The sequence below is a fragment of the Anser brachyrhynchus genome, assembly GCF_964034855.1.
Source record: "Anser brachyrhynchus genome assembly, chromosome: 4".
Taxonomy (NCBI): domain Eukaryota; kingdom Metazoa; phylum Chordata; class Aves; order Anseriformes; family Anatidae; genus Anser; species Anser brachyrhynchus.
The window spans coordinates 35,288,526-35,307,670 of NC_137698.1; the positions used below are offsets into that span (position 1 = coordinate 35,288,526).

Sequence of the window (19,145 nt, forward strand, 5' to 3'; positions counted from 1 at the left end):
CAAAACTGAACTCATCAGTAGAAACTTGAAGTCCTTAGCAGTCTCTCCACCTTGAGCAAGGGTCTATATGAAAGCTGACTTTGTACTACAAACTTGTTTGTACGAAATGTATGTATGCAGTTTGTAGGAAATGAACCACATCAGAGCTATCACGCAGATCACAGATGAGACTGGAATTGGAGTTGGTCCCTAACACCTTTCAAGAACTGAGCTTTCTAATGGCTCACAACATTCTGAACTGCTTATAACAAAGATTCCCAGAACACTGGAAGCCCTAACTCTGTTTCCCTATTTACAGTGAGACTTCAAATTAATGTAACATTTACCTGGAAATGTACTGAATGCCTTATTTAGCAAATGCCTTTATCACTCAAATTTAGACAAGATTACTGCTGCAAAATAGACCACCATAGCACAGTCCTGGTTACAAGCAACTTCAAGGACTAAGTTAATTGCACAAATAAGTTGTGGTGTTTTGTTGTTATTGTTTTTTGCGTGTTTTTTTTTTAAGCAGAATTGTATATTTAATTGTTGAATGTTATTTTACAGAGGACTTAATTTTTTATATTAAATATGAAAATCTGTGCATTCACAGTATTAGAAAAGCAGGCCTGCATATATATTTGTTCTTATACTCTCTTGACTCTCAATGCACTTTCCCAAATTTTATAGAAAATATTCTGAGAAAGATAGAACCTATATGCTATAAATGTCCTTGGTTACCATTTGGAAGACTTTTTTGCAGTTAGGGCCTTTCAGACAGTGAACCTCACGGTCAATGACAGGTAGCTTAAAATACTTTGAAATATTATCAAACATTTTAAAATACAGAAAGTTAATATGAGGTTTTATGATTCTGAAAGGAACTTTCATATAAAAGGGTATCTAAGAGTATACCCAGAGACAAAGGATTAAAGATTAATCAGTCATTTTAAATTCTCTGTACCAGTGTATATCAAAAAGAAACCCTCTTTATTCTTCTGTGAGGACAGACAGATAAAGAGCACAGATAGAATCACTTTCAACAAATCATCTGAAAAAGAGCACCTGCTTGCACCCTAACTTTTTTCTGTTCAGTATTTTGGCTCATCTTGATACCACTATATTCCTCCTACTTCACATAACTATATGAACCTTTGGAATGACAAAAAATATATATTTATAATTTAAATAAATAAATAAAAGCAGGTGCTGGAATCCCCAGTAAAGTCTTCCAGCTGCTACTGAACCACTGGCAACCTGAATCTATTTAATTTGGATCTGACTAATGGCACAGAGGAAAATTTACCTGCTAGATCTGCATGCCCAAAGTAAGCCAGTAAGTGTAAAAGTGAAAAACGTCTTAGGATATCAAATGCATCTTATCAAGATTCTCTGAGTGACAGCAAATCAGTCTTTCCATGGTCAATGGCTAAAAATGGTTAGTGTTTATCGAGGCTAATTCCAACACAGATAAACAACCATGAGAATCTGCTATATATCATGTTTATTAATCCCAGTTTGTATTAAAAAAAAATATCTTTTGCTACAATACTTTAAAGATACAGGCAGGTTTATGTGCACTAATGGAGAACTTCAGAGTGCTGTTAATATTGATTAAAGTAAGATACCAGAAATTAATATTTAGCAAGGTCATCATGACAGATTGATATGACACACAGGCCCTCAAGCCTGATGTCTTGTCATTTCTGAAAAGACAGCCTGTTGGGGGGGGGGGGGGGGGGGGGGGGGAAGGAAGGAAAAGAAAAAGTCTTACAGGTGGCACTGAACTGACAGCAGCATATAATATAAAAGCGCTTTGTCATTCACATAATGTCTGGGGTAATGAAATGAATTCACTTTCTGGCTTCCTCCAGTTTGCCGTGCCAAAGAACACTGTGTTATCAGCACAGATGGAGCATGCATGGTTCTGGAGAAGAGCCTGGTGCAAACTGCAAACAAGCTTCTTTGCATACCAATGAATCCCTGAGAATCAGACCTTTGCTGTCAAGTGACAGGTTTGGAAGCTCTGTAAAAATGAACTAATCCCAGTGGTCTTGTCTGACTGCATGTACTGTCAGTGCTCAGGACAAGAAATTGGGAAACACAGCACATCTTGCAGTCATGGCTACTACTTTGGTGAGAGATAGCAGGCAGACTAGGGATTTCATCCAGGTGCCAATACTTTTTTTTTTTAATTCCCTAGGGATAGCAAAGTGTCAAGAGAACTACAGTCACTGGGATTAAAGATGTATCAAAATTTCCAGAAAGAGAAGGGGGAAAAGTTTCTGAGAATACTTTTCTGAATCAAAAATGTTGAAAGTTACACATGGCTAACTAGATATAAGAGAGTCTAAGTTGTTAGCCACAAATAAGAGTTATACTACTGAGTTTATTAAAACAAATCCCTTCTCCATCTGTCTCCCGCCTTGGCACAGACATAATTATTATTAATACGTATATTGTATTCCTCCTCTTCAGCCAAAGAGCTCCTCACCAGTAGGCTTAAACTGAAAATCTTATTTTGCACAGTGATTAACTAAATACACACACGAGAAATCACCTGTGTATCTTAGGCAAGGGAGAAGAAAGTTGGAAACCTCAAACAGTGAAGAAATAAGCTTCAAACTTTCTTAAATTTGGTATTTTGAATTTTCTGAACAGACCCTGAAATTCCGACTTTTAAATCCACTTCACAGAACCCTAGAACAGTGGGGTTGGGAGGGACCTTCTGAGATGGTCTGCTCCAACCCCCTTGCTCAAGCGGGGACACCCAGGCACCTGGCAGGGTACCCAGGCCTATTGCCAGGTGGCTTCTGAAGACCTCCAAGGAGGGAGACTCCACAACCTCTCTGTGCAAGCTGGGCCAGTGCTCCATCACCCACACAGTCAAGAAGTTTTTCCTGACAGTAAAGAAGTGCTTTCCTTACTCACATCAGCCTTGCACAAAGCCCATGACCTACTCCTACACTCCCTTTACAAGTTCTCTTAGTTTCCTCTGCCAACTAATCTCGCTCTCTGTGCTCAACCGGGTGGACCTTACAGTTCTACAAGTATAATTCTCATGAAGAAAAGCAAACCAGATGTGTCTTGTATACAGAACAAGTACAGATGATTTTAACATCAAATATGGGCAGCAAAACAAACATGACATAAAATATAGAAAAAAATATTGTAAAATAGAGCCATACCCATCAACAAAGTCAGAAGTCTCTGGACCTTTGAACTCACCCCCACAACTCTGTACAATCCTTGGTCATTTATACCTATTATGCAAAAGGAGAGAAAAAAAAAAGGCAGAAGATCAACCACAGCAATAAGATACACAGTCAAATTTAGCATTAAAACTTTTCCCCAGGCAACAAATTATCCTCAAAGTAAGACAGACTACATACTATTTACACAGTCATGAGAACAACTTTATAAATAAAGTATTGCAAGAATCCTTTTGTTCTTCTGTGTTTTTAAGATAAGTTCACATTATGTTTTGGAAAAGGTTCCACTTCAGATACTGGGAGTAGAAGCAAACAGGGACTAATCTTTCCTTGAAAAATCACTGACTGTTTTCAGATTTTTAAATGACACGTTGGATACATCAGCGTCCACAGTCAAATAACGTAAGAACCAAACCAACAACTGCTAAATTAAGAATTCTTTAACAAATGTAATTTTGCTTTTTTCCAAATACGTGGCTGACAAAAAGAGTTTGGATAAAATAAAGAAAAACTTGAGCCTATTCCCAGTCCTCAAAACCAATGCTTTTTCTAGTTTGTAAATGCTTTTCTTTTAAGATATGATGTCTCATTCCAACCCACTGGGGTCCACATATGAGTTAAGCCCAGAGGCAGCACCACAAGTTATTAAGATCAGCACTTCTGTATTTGCTAGGGATGAATAGAGTACCCATAACCAGCATAATGTTTTCAGCCCTCTGCTATCATTCCATGTAGACACTGGACTGCCTTCCTGTCATTTCTCTATGCCCTTTCTTCCTCTCATACACATTCAAACCTGGTTTTATCCCCAGGGAAATAAAAATATGACTATAAATTAAAGACAAATGACAGCGAGAGAAGTGGAAGGGAAGGAAAAGGGCAAAATAAGGTATGTCTTTCTGTCTGATGCACCGTTTCAGATCCTGTACTGTGGGAGGTAAAATAGTACAGGCCTGAAGCTGACACAGATATTTGAGAGGCCATATAATAATCAACAATCTACAAACCCACCATACTCTACCTCTATATTCATAACAGCCTAGAAAAGTAGGAATAACATAAAATATCTGTGTTTCTACTCCAAGGAAATCTTTTCAAATAACAGATTACGCAGTATTCTTATTCAAAATATCTTTCAACAAAAGAAGACTTGTGGAGAATTCCCAGTTTCAATATCAAGCCGTTTCAACCCAGAGAAGGAAAATTGAAACCAGTAATATGAGAAAAAGGTTTCTTCCTAAAGAAGTATTAGATGCAGTATATAAAATCATTAACTCTTCAACAAATTACTGTCAGACACAACCATAATACAAAGCAAAAGTACAGTGGCAAGAACTTCACATTGTCTACCTCCCTCCTCCTGACTAGTCTTGCTGCGTCTCTTCCTACTTCTCTCTCCCCCTGCTCTTCCTCACACCATCTGCAGCCTCCTCAACCATCCCAGAGGACTTGCTGAACTCCTCACTGATATTACTGAGACAGAGGGGACCTGACATGCTATGGCAGCAGCGCTACTTCTCTCAATTGTTCCACCTGGGCAAAATCAGCCCTTTAGCTTCCCCAGGATGCCAGTGCCACTCTATTAATGCTGAGCCTTAAGGCAGACGCCATGTTCAGAGCCGGCTTTAAATTAACAGAATAAGCCAGATCTCCAGCATTTCATCTGCAGTCATCAAAAAAAACAGCTCTGGAACATGCTCAAAGTTTAGCTGTGTGCAGAAGAAGGAACTACAATAAACAGTTATGTGGCCACAACACTATTCTTCTCAGAATATGAAGTTATCAAGTCACACAAATAAGTTTTCCAATGATCTCCAGAACAACAGTGCGATGGTATGCTATACAAGCCTTGCAGACTGCCAGCACTAAAGAAAAATAAACATGGTCCTTCATCCATTCCAAAGAAGGATGCATTAGGAATCTGTCCTGAGAGCAGCAAGTATTTGTTACTTGAAAATTCTCACAGAAGTCCAGGAAAATTCTGGTAAAAAGTAACACCAAGCTTTTAAATTCTCTAACAAAATGTATCATACTTTTTTTTATATATAATGCCCACCACTACTTTCCACAGAACAAGGCTTCTGCATCACATGCAAGAAATTAAAAAGCTAAAGAAATATAGTCACAGTCAGATATATCTCTGCTTCGGCTTATCTCAGAAGTTGTTTCATGATTTCCTGTGCTTCTACCATTAAAATTCACAAGAACCAAACTGTGCTGACCCCAAACATTCATAACATACATTTAATGGCTTAAAAATAATTAATGCCAAACCACAGAAACTACTGTTTAATATTAAAATAGACATAATATACAAAAGTCTCTGAAATTGTGGCAGTACTGAAACTAAGACATTCCTCCAGCAGTAATCATGAGACTGTGATAATAATTATCAGATAATTGATCAGTTTCAAATTCATCAACCTGAAAAAAGCACGGCTAATAGCTAACAGACATCAAGAAGTGCAAAGAGAAATTAATATTTCAACAGTAAATAGCAATAGTTTTAAATTAAACCTTTAAACATACCATTAAATTATGTTTTATTTAAAATATACAAAACCGGTTTGAAACAGCACTGTTTCTGATTTAATCTGTACATTGCAGATCTTCAACATACCAAAGACAGATAATGCTTGGCATTTAAGGAGCACAACTGATGAGGTGACTCATTTCAAGGAATAGCTTATCACTGCCTAAAATGCTGAGGGGCTCAGCTACGTCTGGGGGCTCAACTCATCACTATTAGCAGCTCTGAGGGGTGAAGCCCTGCAGTGCAATTTTCCTCACATTTGCAAGATCTAAAGATGGTTGGCAGTCTGATACCAGAATTCGGCACTGGAACACGATTTGCAAAACATGCTTAGAAAGTTAAGTAAAATATAAATTACACTACTGTAAGGAAGATATGTCTGCAGACAAGTTTGCCGTGTGGCTGGCATTGTAAGTGTGGCTGACACAGGCTATTAACAGAGCTGCAGATTTAACTTTTTATATCAAATTCCATAGTACAGAAAGAGTCCCACAAGTGACATTCTCGATTCAAAGTAATACCAAATTTATTTATTTATTTACATTAAAAAAAGGTTTTCTACTTCCTCCTCACCATCTTCTTTCTTGTGAAGAGAAAGACAGCTCAATGCTGCCATCTGTCTCTACAGCTCAGATTAGCAGCTCCTGTAGGTCTAAAATTAAGGCAAATGCTACTCTCACAACACTTACCTACCACATGCTCAGCCAACTACTTGCACACAAAAACATGCACAGAGTCTTTACTACTGGAGCAAATAGCTCTTTTACGCTTCTGTAAAATTTTAACCCTGCTGTATTATTTTAAGTACAGAACTATAAATACATGGCATAATCAAAACAAAAACCCAAAACGTTCCCTCGGAGACAAAACATGCATGCATATCCAAACAGAACTGTGCTCCGTATGTGAGAGACAGGCTCAATATAATATTGCCTTGATAGCTCAGCATCTTCTATTAGGTAAAGCACAGCCACTGTTCTTATCCAGCAATGCAAAAGAGCACTGAATCAGAAGCAAATTTACATTTTAATCATGACACTGTCTTTGATTTTTCTATTCATTCAAAGCAAATCATTTCGTTCTTGGCTTTATAAAAGTGAACGTAACTGAGAAAAAATTATCCAGCCATTGACAAGTTTATGTTCAATATCTCTGTTATGCTCTTCTCTCTCTGAATACCAGACTTTCTGCTATGACATGACAAGACTATTCTCAGTTTCCACCCACACTAGACTGTCCTCTCTTTCCACCCACGCCAACCTCACACCCATTATGATTAAAAGAGATAAAAACATGGCACACAAGCACAATCTCTGAAGAGGCATCTGTCCTGTTTTCTTCTGCCGAACATAACTTGCCTTTGATGTGTTATTAAAGTAAAATAGTCAAGTAAAAATTGTTTTAAAAACAAGTATAGGTATAAAATCTATGGGTCTGAAAGACAGACTTTCTTCACCACTGCACAACTCTTTGGACAAATCCTTTTGAGGCAAACAGTTCAATATTCTCCTGGCCCTCTTTGTGCTTAGCTCTGCAGACATCCACAGAAGGTCTTGCAGGTTCTGCAGAAAACAGAAACTTATCGTTTAGGAATGCTTCAGCTGGTCTCATGTATGAACTCACTATTTTGTTTGTTAGGCCTTTTTTGTTTGTTTGTTTTTAGTGCAGTTGATGTTATGTTCAGAATCAGTAAACTGAAAATAATCAACTCTCTGAAATGTTATGGATGAATCAACTTCATTGAACCAAAGCTGTGGATTGCTGAGCTCCTAAAAGGTAGCAAGCTCACCTACATCCATTCTTGGAACCCTAAATATTTATTCAATACTGAATTTTTTCCTTAAGTACTTTCCAAAACAAAATTAAAAAATACCTCTTGAATACTGTCTGTGTATAGACCTTTCTCTTCTGTTCCCAATTATGCAGGTACAAGAACAAGTGTACAGAATAGTAAGCCTGACAGCACCCTTGCCTCTGTTGCGACTGTAACTCCACCAGAAATATTTCAATACTTTTTGTTATTCACTTGCCTGCTTAGCTCCTGTTCTTCTGTCTTCTGTGACTGAATGGAAAAGCTTCAAAGTCAACAAACAGAATACTAAAATTAATTAGTCTCTTCCAACAGTAAAGCAAAGGTATAGGAATTGCCTACAAGATAAAGGGTATCTTCTCAGCTGTTGTGCACCAGTATTGGCCTCCTTTTAAGGAGGTGTTACTACTCCCTTCTGAGCACTTCTTGAAAGCACATTTGTTGAAGCAGAGCCAATACAGTAAAGGCTGGAACTGGATGGAAGAAAGCTCCTGCACTGGTCAATGTAATCAGTGAAATCTCTACCACGTTAAGTCTTTCACAGAGATCTACAAGGAAACTAGATCACCCGGGCCTTCTAAAAGCAGACCAACTGCTCCATTCCCGCTACGGGAACTCAGAAGTGTTTTGTTGGATTGATCATTACCTCGTGTTTCAACAGCATTGATGCACTTTTTGATGACTGTGAATCCTATCTTATCCAATTGTGCACCTAAAAGAAAAAAAAGTTCACAAAGCTTTAAAACACCATTACAATTATGCCTTTTGCTGAAAAATAAGGCTGGACTTAATCACATAGCTAGTACTTCTCAGACAAAACTCTGTAAATATTCTGAAGCAGAAGTACTTCACCACTTTTTCTAGAGAAATTCCCCTTTTCTCACAGCCCTACCTAGGCCAAGTTAAGACACATTCTGGTGGTAGTGGCTACACTGAAACTGTTCACAGCAGCAGCTTTTGAAGAATGGGATCTCTAATTTGGTACATATGTTGGCAGATGCAAAATGGAGTTTAACAATACTTACTGCAACATCGACAACATCTGAGAGAGTTAACCAAATGGGACAAGGAAGTACTTATGATGAAAAAACATAATCACGAACAGCAGGCTTTTACTGAGGCCTACCCAAAGCCAAAGGAGTTCCCACGCTAAAGATACAGGACACATGTATATCATTTCACAGCAGTTAATGATCTGACTACATAGAAGCAGATGCATTAACAGGACAACAGCTGAGATCCAGTATTCCTTTGTTGTTCCTATCTTGTTCTTTTTCTTCACATCAAAACTTCATTTAAAAGCTTATATTGCAAAACTGCCCTTCCCCCAAACATCTGGCTTTCTTGCTCCTGGGGACCTAGGCTTGCATCACTAAAATAAAAATCTGTGGAAAAACTTCTATTAATAAATACAGCTTTATCCAACAATTTTTTTTTTAAGCACATATTCCCTGATAATGCAAGAAGGATAGCTGTTTTAACTCATATACTTTGCTAACTGAAGAAAGCTGATGTTATTTAAAGAAAGCCATCTCTTCTACTTCCATATTATGTAGCTTACATTTTAAATACATGCATTCAGTGTTTTTGCTGACCTTCATGTTCAGCTCTGCTTTTAAAACCTTATTTATGCATTCAAACAGATGTGTACACACAATCTGGATTAAGAAATTGCGATACAGTCTCAAATTAACCCCTTTTTAAGTCACTTCAAGCGTGATCTTAAATTGGCAAAACCAGACTGTTTGTTTAGCTTATGTCCAATCCTACAATTCTTACATATGTACTAAACTGTGTTACTGTGGAAACTCATTAACCAAAAGATCTAAAAAGTATATTCAGAACTTAAGATTAAAAATACGATATTTAATTAAGTTGGAACCACAGACAAATTTTACATTTGCACTTCTCTACTGTAAAGTGTTAACAAAAATCAACTTGAGTAGTAATTCAAATACTTACTTCCCTCTCGTTTCGCACTTGCTTTATTCAAATTGATGAACAGCTAAGAGAGAAAGAGTAGAAAGACTAATTATTTTAAAGAATTGTATGAAACCAGAAACAAAAGACTCTCCATCTTACTGCCCGGTAGGCACAAATCACCAGAACATATTACCAGCTCGAACAGTAGGACAAAAGATCTCTGGTCCCTCAGAAAGTAAAGATTTGCAGTTTTTAAGGAGTGAAAATTTTCAAAAATTCTCAATAAACATGGTTCCTTGGGGAGCAGAACAAGCACAGCTGTAGTCACTAAAATGAGTTGTGATTTGAGTGCTCCATTCTCCTATGTTTCTCTGCAGATTAATTTCCCACAGTTCACTGAAATCATTTGATGAATCCTGGGAGTTAGGTTCCAGCTCAGCATTCCCAGAAGTTGTAAGCTTACTGGACAGTTCAGACAGCATGTGATGGTAATAAACACCTCTGCAGATTAAAAGAGATTTCTGCAACAACGTCAATAAAACCTACTGTTAAAATCCCCAGTAGCCAACTAATGTGACAGAGACACAACTGTGTCACTGACTAGACTGCTCCGTTAATTTTGGCCTACAGGACCAATGTAATATTTACAATTGTAAGAACAATCTCCTGCTCTCTTTCAATTCTGCAGCTCAGATCCATTTCTTGATGTGAACTAGAAATTAAGCAAACTTAAGTACAACCTTATTTCCAATGACACAGATATTTTTTGATCTATTTTGTAAAAAAAAATAATACCACAACTAACTCATGCAAATCTTGCCACTGGAATACAGTACGTCAGCATATGGCTAAGTGAACATGCTTATTGTAGACATTTTCTAGAATACTAATATTACCATTGTGATCGGAAACCATTCATAAAAACCAAAGCTGTTGTTACAATGAAAAATACCTCGTATCAGCATTAACAGACATAAACGCTGAGCTTTACCAACTTACTCATCTCTCCTGAGTTTTATTTCACTTTTATTCCTTCTTCAATGAATCTATCATTTTGTAAACTACATAAATTCAGTTTATTAAAGTGCAAGTGTGGTCAGGAAGAGGGGGAAGGGAGGGATTTCTCTATTTTAATACAAAAATGATCTTTCGAGGTCCCTTCCAACCCCTACAATTCTGTGATTCTGTAAAAAAAAAAAAAAAAAAAATTAAAAACATCACTTACAGCTTCTTTTCCATCCAAGGCTTCCATCCACAGCTTCCTGTCTTCCTCAGAAAACGCCTGCATGGTCACAGGAACTCCAGGCCTGCAACCACACAGAGTAACTGCATTCACCAGCAACTAAAACATGGTCTTGTCAAACTCCACTTCCAACTGCACTCAAAAGCTCATTGTCCTAAAGTCTAGGGTTTTGCTTAATTACTGAACACTGCTCCTCATTGAAATAAAAGGAATAGAAATGATGCACACAGTAGGAAATAGAGAGGATAGAAAGGAAAAAGGAAAGTGAATGTAATCTCCAAACTATTTATTTAAAACAGTTCATTGTTGATAGCTTACTGATTCTAACGCTTGCTGAGAGTTACTGAGCTTTCTGAATTCTAAACAGACTTGCTCTTGTGTTGGTGTGCTATTACACAGGGAGAAAAAAGTAACAAATTCAACTTTAAAGCACTAACTTTAAAGCACTAACTGACTATAGTTTTCCAGTAATTATTTTATCAAAATAATCAAGTCTTAATGCAGCATGTCCTTACAAAACTCTAGTGTTATAACTTTCCTAACAAGCAACATGGACAACCATGGGACATAGGGATTATTGAACAGAGATTAACAAAAATCTACTTTGTATTTATATAATAGGAAAAGAAAAGGAGCAATTGTGTGGTTCAACATAATGTACAAAGCAAGGAGAGTTAAAAGCAGAATAGGTTGTTTGGGTAATTATTTTTTCTGCAAATTTAGAAAAATCATTACATTCAGCCTGCCAATATTTTGGGCAAATATGTAAATCTCATTACATAGAGACAGATAGAAATATAGAATTAATTCATAACATTCTCTACATTCTCTCTCTCCCTCTCTTTTTCAGATTAAACCTATCTTCCAGTAGCAAAATAGGGAAATACCTGTAGGGAGAAATGATTTCAAAAATCATAGCATAGAGAAAAACAGAACAAATTCCACTTTTACTTCAAAACTGTAACAGTCTACACAGTTTATATGTTTACAACCAGAGACGTTTCTAGTTCATTTTCTCATTGCCAAAAAAATTATCAAAATTTTATCAAAGTTACTCTCATAACTCTTGTATACTTTCTTTTCAGTAAAATTTTAACCATCACGATATCAAAGATTATCACCTTGAGGCAATACATTAAACTCAGTATATGCTTCACAAAATATTATTTGTCATCAAATTAAAGTCAAAAGAGACAAAGCCTTTTCTCTTTCTTTTCCTGTATTAGTATAATGCTCTTTCTTTATCATCATTACACAGGAGACCCCTGCTGTCTGTTTTCTAAGATTTAAACTTCTCTACATTTGCTCATTTAGAAGGAAAAAATAATTTTGGCTTTCTTTTAAAAAGAAAAATCTGTAAACATTCAGCTAGCAGATCCAAGCAAACTATGCTCGTCAGTTAAAAGGCTGAACATTTGCTACTGAAAAGTTCTTCCTAAAATTATCCTGTCTTCCCTCCTTCCAAAGCACAGGAACAAAGAAAACCCCGTGGCCAGCCGTCAATCTATACATTACTTTATAACTTGGACAAGCTGAGGGATAAGTGTGTCCTGAACTGATACCAAGGAAACGAGCTAATGGCCTGCAGCATGGAACTAATCTCCATGGGAACATCTCAGTATTACACACATATATTATTAAAAGAAAAATGTGTGATATCAAGGTCACAGTGGACTACTTGTGTCTATTATATCTAGACAGAAAGATGGATTGTATTTTTCCCACTTTTACGAGAACAGAATGAAAAATTGTTTTGCGGGATCAAGGAAGCACTGCTATCCATCCATCTCTGTTCGACTCCAGATACCAGAACTCTAGAGGGGACATACTGAGGGGGATCAACTGACATTTCTTGTGGTACTTTTCCAGTGACTATCAGACTCAATTTGAAATCTGGTTTCCATACTGATCAGTACACTGACCCAAGAGGAGTTATGTCAAAGGGCTTAAATCTCTACTCCATTTCCTAACATCGGGACAGTGTTGGAACAGTTAAACCACATCGCCATCAAATCACAACTGCAAGTTCAGACCCCTGCTGTAAACAAAAACAGAGCTGTAAATGGTACCTTGTTATCTCCCACATATGCTGAAAGTTTTCAGATGCAGTGGTAGTTTTGCATTCCTTCACCCATTGTTTGCTACAGAAACAGGCATGCCTTAGGCAAGCTGGCCTGACTGGCCTCACCAGCTAAGCACAGCATCTGACCGAAGACTGGGCATGTGCCTGTGAGCATTATCACAGACAGATCTGCAGCACAGCCACCACAGGACAGAAGGGCCTGGCAACATTGACCACAACACATTTTAAGTGAGTGGCGTTACGAATTTGATGGGGAAAAAAAGAAGTAAACCTGAAGATCCATTACATCATAAAATAGAATGCAACTAATTGCTATAAGGAAATGTGTTGGGTAAAAACAGCTCAAAAGGGGTGAATGCAAACTCAGCAAGACTTCATCAACTTATATCTAGCATTTAACACACCAAAAGAACATGGCCTTACCACAATGCTATTTAACTGCAGTGCCTTATTAGGTTGGATTCTCTCACCTTCATAAATGAAGGAAGACTACAATGCTGATGGAAAAGCAATATTCATCATATTTTAAGATCCTTTTAGCAAAATTTATAAATAAGCAATTCTTCTCTTTTGAAATAAAGCAACAGAATGGCAGTGTTTCAAAAAGGCAACAGCAACAACATTCAAAATGCATTACATTACTAAACCAGCCACAAAAAGCTTCAAAATCCAAATGATTTTATTTCCAGTCTGAGAATCCAGCATAAACCATCAGCAACATGACACTTTTGGAAAGCAGGCTTGTGATACAATATGGTCAAGACTGTATGAATTATCCACTGTGATCATAGTTTTTCACTACAGCTATGTGTGCTTTAAGTTAAGCCACATTAATTCACTACAACAACAGTAATTAACAACAGTTTATCTATTTTTTTCTATGCTTTTCTTTTATGTGATACCTCGGACAATGTCTACGTTTCAGGTTCGATCCTCACTGCTTCTGCTACAGACAGCTGAGGTAAAATGCAGTAAGCTACGACAGTGGCTTGCAAGCTCCTCCAGTAACTATTTCCCACTGGAAGCTTGAATGATCATTTTAAAAAAAAAAAAAAGAAAGAAAAAAGCCAACAGTCCTTTCTAGTGTGTTTCATAAGCTTACCTGTCTGAAGCTTCTAAGTCAAAACAGAATCTCCTGTCAATGGTATCTATATTTCTTTTGGTACAATACGTAAGGATGAAGAGTTCCTCATCACCCTATGAAAAGAAAGTTTTTATATGCTTTATGCCAGTCATTGAAAGCTTCAGTAAGTCAGGAATACCAAAAAAAAAAAAAGTATGATGAATTTACATTAAAATAATGACAAAAGCTTTACTGAAAACTGATACTTGCAAAAAAATGCACTCAGGGTTGCCATTCAGGTCACTACACAACAGTGCATAAATTCCATGGCCATTTAGGGGACATAAACGAAAAAATATAACGTTGATTTTAGCTGGCACTTTACAACGTGACACAGGATCACAGCAATTTAAACTAACAAAAACATTTTGTTAGAAAAGTTTTGCATGTAACAATATAAGCACACATTGAGTGTAAGAGACTTTCATTCTCCTCTTGTATGCCAGACACAGCAATCTCCATATTAAAGGCTACTGTTATAGGAACTAGAACAAAGTGTTCTTTACTCTCTGGAATCTGCCTTACAGACCCAGTCCTTTCTTCAAGACCAACCAACACTAGGATTGTATTTTACCCTTAAGAATTGAGAAATGAAACAAATAAATTCTTCTGTGAATGCCACATCAGTTGTATCAGTTTTAATTAGGATTAATTGTACATTTTAATTATTTTTGTCTTATTCAGCATCTCCAGAGGCAGGAGGTAAATGAAGGAATAATTGCACTGATATCTTTTAATACAGCAAAAAGGGCTTCCTAAGTGTTTTAGAAGGCCAAATACTTACACACATACTTTATTAACTAACATTGCTTACTACAGTTGGAGTAAATTGGGATTAAAAAAAATCATAAAATATTGATATGATTAAGGAAGCCAACTACCACCCATTTTCAGTACAGCAGGTATTCTGGTGCTTTTGAAAGATTATTCCCAATTCAATATATTTGTAAATATACACAGCCCTCAAATTATGAAAGCCATCTTCCACTAATGGGATATAACACCTAGATAAAATTCGAACAATGTGACTTCTATCCAAATCTGAAGATAGGGCAGGGTGCTACATTTATAGGAACACTGACTTGAGCATTATTTTCAATCTTCACATATCTTTTTTCCTTGCAACAAAATGCATTTCATACATATTAATACATTAATTTAATGCTTCGTCTCTGAAGGCGCTGAGTGCCTTTAACTCCCAACTATTTCAATACAAATAAAAGCCATTCAAAGATCAACAGAGTCTTGGGTCTTGAATATTTCAGATGCTATCAAAGATACCTGAAATTACATTCAGTTGTCAGTACATTCCTATTTAACAGGAATATAATTTCCAGGCCCTCTTCTAGTACTTACATCTACGAAAGAAAAATCTGACTAGAGAGTGTAAGAAAGAATTTTTTAAATCTATTGTATTTTCTTAATTTATACTTTAACAAGTTAAATACTTCACAGATAAAGCAGTGCATGTTAACTGTGTCATGTTGTCTGGTCTTCTAAAAGCAAGCAATTGAAAAGTCTGCAGAAAGCTTATCTATTAAGCCATTCCATTACTTTAAGTTCATACCCTTAAATGGCAAACTGAATTGCATGAAGAAAGAAGACAAAGAGGGGCAGGGAGGTGGAGAGGGAAAAGACACATCTTATCTGACACATCCACTCATCTTGATAAGAGTAGAATACAAAAATATACTTACAGCTTTCCCTCCTGATCTGTGTTCAAATGGGATCATGGTGAACTTCTTTGTCTCTTTCCTGTATGTGCAATAGTGCTTCACCCAACTGGAACCAAACGGAGCAGGCCCTACATAAATGGAAGCACTAAGTATTATCTACTATTTCCAATTTGTGTTTCCTCCTCTTACTATCCAAAATGTTACTTAGAAGTCCTATTTAACTCCTAAGAATGAAGTGTTTAAAACAAAGTAATGAACTAAGAGCATTATACAAAGTAATGCAAATGCTAAGTGGTAATTACTATTCTAAAAATTGATATATGTTATATTACATATTTACGCATAATGACCAATGGAAAGAATTATCACTATATATCTTTACCTCAGATACAAACAAAACCATTTTTTCCCAAGAAAATAAATATCCCTAGGAAACTGAAAAGCAGAACATGGAAATCTAGTTTCACATTTGATAACTTGAAGCTAAATAACTGCAGATTAATGCACCTATGTTATAAGCACCACATTATCTACTGATTATGGTCTGACTACATTTTCTGACATCAAAACTCACTCCTAACTATTCAACAGTACACACCCTACATTGGATACAAAGATCAGCCGCCTACTGCATACACTATAATGTGTACCATAATGTTGAATATTAAAACTTGGATTCTGACCCTCCGTTATCTCCTCACTTCTATTAATTTACTTAAAAAAATAAAAATTAAAGAGGCCTGCAAAGGAATCCTCTATTGATGTGTTCTGCCCTGAAGCATCAGGGAAAATCTTCATGACTCACTTAAGCTGACAGCGGATTTCACTGATCCTGAAACTAGAAGGTCTCACTGCCCTGCTCCTCCCCAACTCAGTTTCAGACATACCCACCTCTTCAGAATCCTTCCAGCTCATTCTAAAGCTCATGATGACTAAAGCCAGTGAAATGATCTTGTACCGTATCTGTTTTTCTTATTTTTACTACTAGTTGTTTAAAATCTCATTTCTAACACTGTAATACTAATGATTCCACCAAAAATGTTGTAGTCTTCTATTTGTGAGATGTCTTACAGAAGTCCTTACCTAAACAATACGATTAAACAGCATAAAAGTAAAATCTCTCCCCAAAATAAGCTAACAAACTTTCTATAACAACGCATATCCAACAAACATGGCTTACACAAAATGTTTTAAACAACAAACAAACAGATTTTATAGTTATTTCTTGAGAAGTAAGAGTTTTGCATCTTATTTGGCCTTTTTACTACAGTGAGAAGAATTTTTAATTGTTCGAAGTACTGACATGATGTGTGACATCTTCACAGGAAGATTTTCAACACTAGCTACCTAGCATATAACCTGGTTTATTTAGCCCTATGATTACAACCAGGTGATGAAAGCATATTACTGAACCAAGGAAATGACAGTCAATTTCATCATACTAAACTGATAAGGCCTGATTTTCAGAGACTAATTTGACAACTCATGTTGTTGCTGTCTGACAACAAACGTCTGACAACTCTAGGGGAGGTCATTACTAAGGCATTAAAAATAAAATCAAATAAAACTTACTTGAATTCAGTCAATCCTTGCTTAAAACTGTCATGCTTTTACCACATTTATTTTATCACCTAAAGTAACACTGCCATTACAGACTCGGAACGTTTATTCAGATGACTGTTTAACAAGCTGTAAGTTGTCTTCATGCTATCTGTAGAAATAAGCCTTGCCTGCATGCGCATTATGTGCACTATAGGAATACAAAAATATATCTTACTTTTTTCCTGTACGTAGAGATAGCCTTCCATTGTGAAGTGATTTGCTCTTTTATGTTCCTGAGGATTTCTTCTGATCTTGTTCATGAGCTCCTCTACCTCTGACCTTGTTCCTTCAAAACGATTTCGCGTCTAAAACAAGATGGCAAAAACCCACTAGTAAAGGGAGCAGAAGAAAAACTTACTCTTTATGGCAGATAGCAGTTATAGTAACTATTATTTATAAAATGAGAAAATGATAGAAGGCCATTTTAGGATGATCAGTGCACAATTTCCATACACGTTTACCTTCAAATTTTCTGATAACACACAAAATTAAAGCGTCTTTTAGACATTAATTGTTGTAACTGGAAAGCACATAAGAACAGCCAGAGTAGATTTCTAAAACAACGCGTTGACCTGTTCAGAAAGAATTGAAATACTGAATGACTTTGGATTTAAAAATTGAAGTTTCCTAAGCAAAATATTACTGCAAATGTTGGCTCAATTCATGAGATCCTTACTTGTTATCAGGAAGGAAAGGATTCTCTGTGGTTATTGAGAAAAACGTGACAAGAAGGTCACCAACAATTTATATACATTGAGACCATTCACATACCAAATGTTTTGGTCACGCAAAGGCTGAATCATGCAAAACAAATATGCATGCATTTAAAGAAAAAAAAAATCAATGTCCAGATGATTATTATTGCTGGGTGCCACTCACTTTAAAATTTTAAGCAGTAGCAAGAGAAATATTTATTAAAATACTAGTTTAAAAAAAAAAGGCAGAAAGCAACCACACCATCCATAAAGTATACAATAGAACTAAACAAAATAACAGAGTAGCTCACACCTGACACAAGAAAATCTTCAGTTCAGTCTGAAAACCACTGACAATTGGCCAATGAGCAAATACCAAAACAGGCACGGTAATAGTTTTTTCCACATACCCACTTATCCAAATTGCACAAACTGAAAACATATACTCAAGAAGGTATTTTGCCCAGTTGGTTACGTGCATTTTGAGGAAAGCACGTACTTCCAGACGCATGCTTATATGCCTTGTTGCTTTTTGAAAGCACCTTTATTTTGCTGAAAATGGATCAGCTTTTGAAAATGATGCCTTACTTCGACTTTTCATGAAAAGCATGCAGTTGCACACACACAGACAAATACATCAGAAATATAAACAGGTATCCATTCTTGTACCTAGACAGCTAACAGTATGTGCCTGGCTGGTCATCTGTACGTGCAAATTCTAGATTTATGCTTGGAAGGAGTTTACTGATGGGCACAAACAGAGTCCATGCGAGCTGATCAGAGCAGCCACACATACCCATATGTTTTAGAGGCAAAAGCTAAAGATACTCTTTTTAGTGATGTCTAGAAACAACTGCCTTCTTACCTGCAGGCAAAACAACTGGTCTGAACCCACCCCACATCCATAGTCTCAGTCTCAGGTCACATCTGCTCACAAATTTATGAGTCAGACCCACACAAATTAATTTCCAAGGCTCCAAACAATTTTCAGAGTTCTTTTTCATAATTCCCCAGAACAGATGCAATAAAAACTACGCTCTCTACCCAAGGCAAAGGCAAAAGCTGATTGTGACAAACTGTTCATATCTATATCTTACTGGCTGAGCACTGATTGCTCCTAGAGGATTCTGCTAGGACCTTTTTCTGTGTTAGCTGTGCAGTGATCACAAATCCATGTGTGCGACATGCACCCTGAGAACAGTGGGAAGAAATGCCACAGGCTCCTGAAGGCTCAAAAAAAAATTCCAGCTGGTGCTTCTCTCT

General features: G+C 36.7%; 1 protein-coding gene across 2 annotated transcripts in view; it reads right to left on the minus strand.

Moving 5' to 3' along the window:
- ARHGAP10 (Rho GTPase activating protein 10) overlaps positions 1–19,145 on the minus strand; it is a 144,223-nt gene that overhangs the window by 60,325 nt on the left and 64,753 nt on the right. For both annotated transcript variants that reach the window (XM_080588631.1, XM_080588632.1), the window contains exons 8-14: positions 17,363–17,492; positions 15,607–15,713; positions 13,889–13,983; positions 10,686–10,767; positions 9,500–9,542; positions 8,184–8,249; positions 3,171–3,245 (exon numbers count right to left, since the gene is read on the minus strand). In XM_080588631.1, the coding sequence (XP_080444757.1) occupies positions 3,171–3,245; positions 8,184–8,249; positions 9,500–9,542; positions 10,686–10,767; positions 13,889–13,983; positions 15,607–15,713; positions 17,363–17,492 (598 nt within the window). The remainder of the gene's footprint in view (positions 1–3,170; positions 3,246–8,183; positions 8,250–9,499; positions 9,543–10,685; positions 10,768–13,888; positions 13,984–15,606; positions 15,714–17,362; positions 17,493–19,145) is intronic.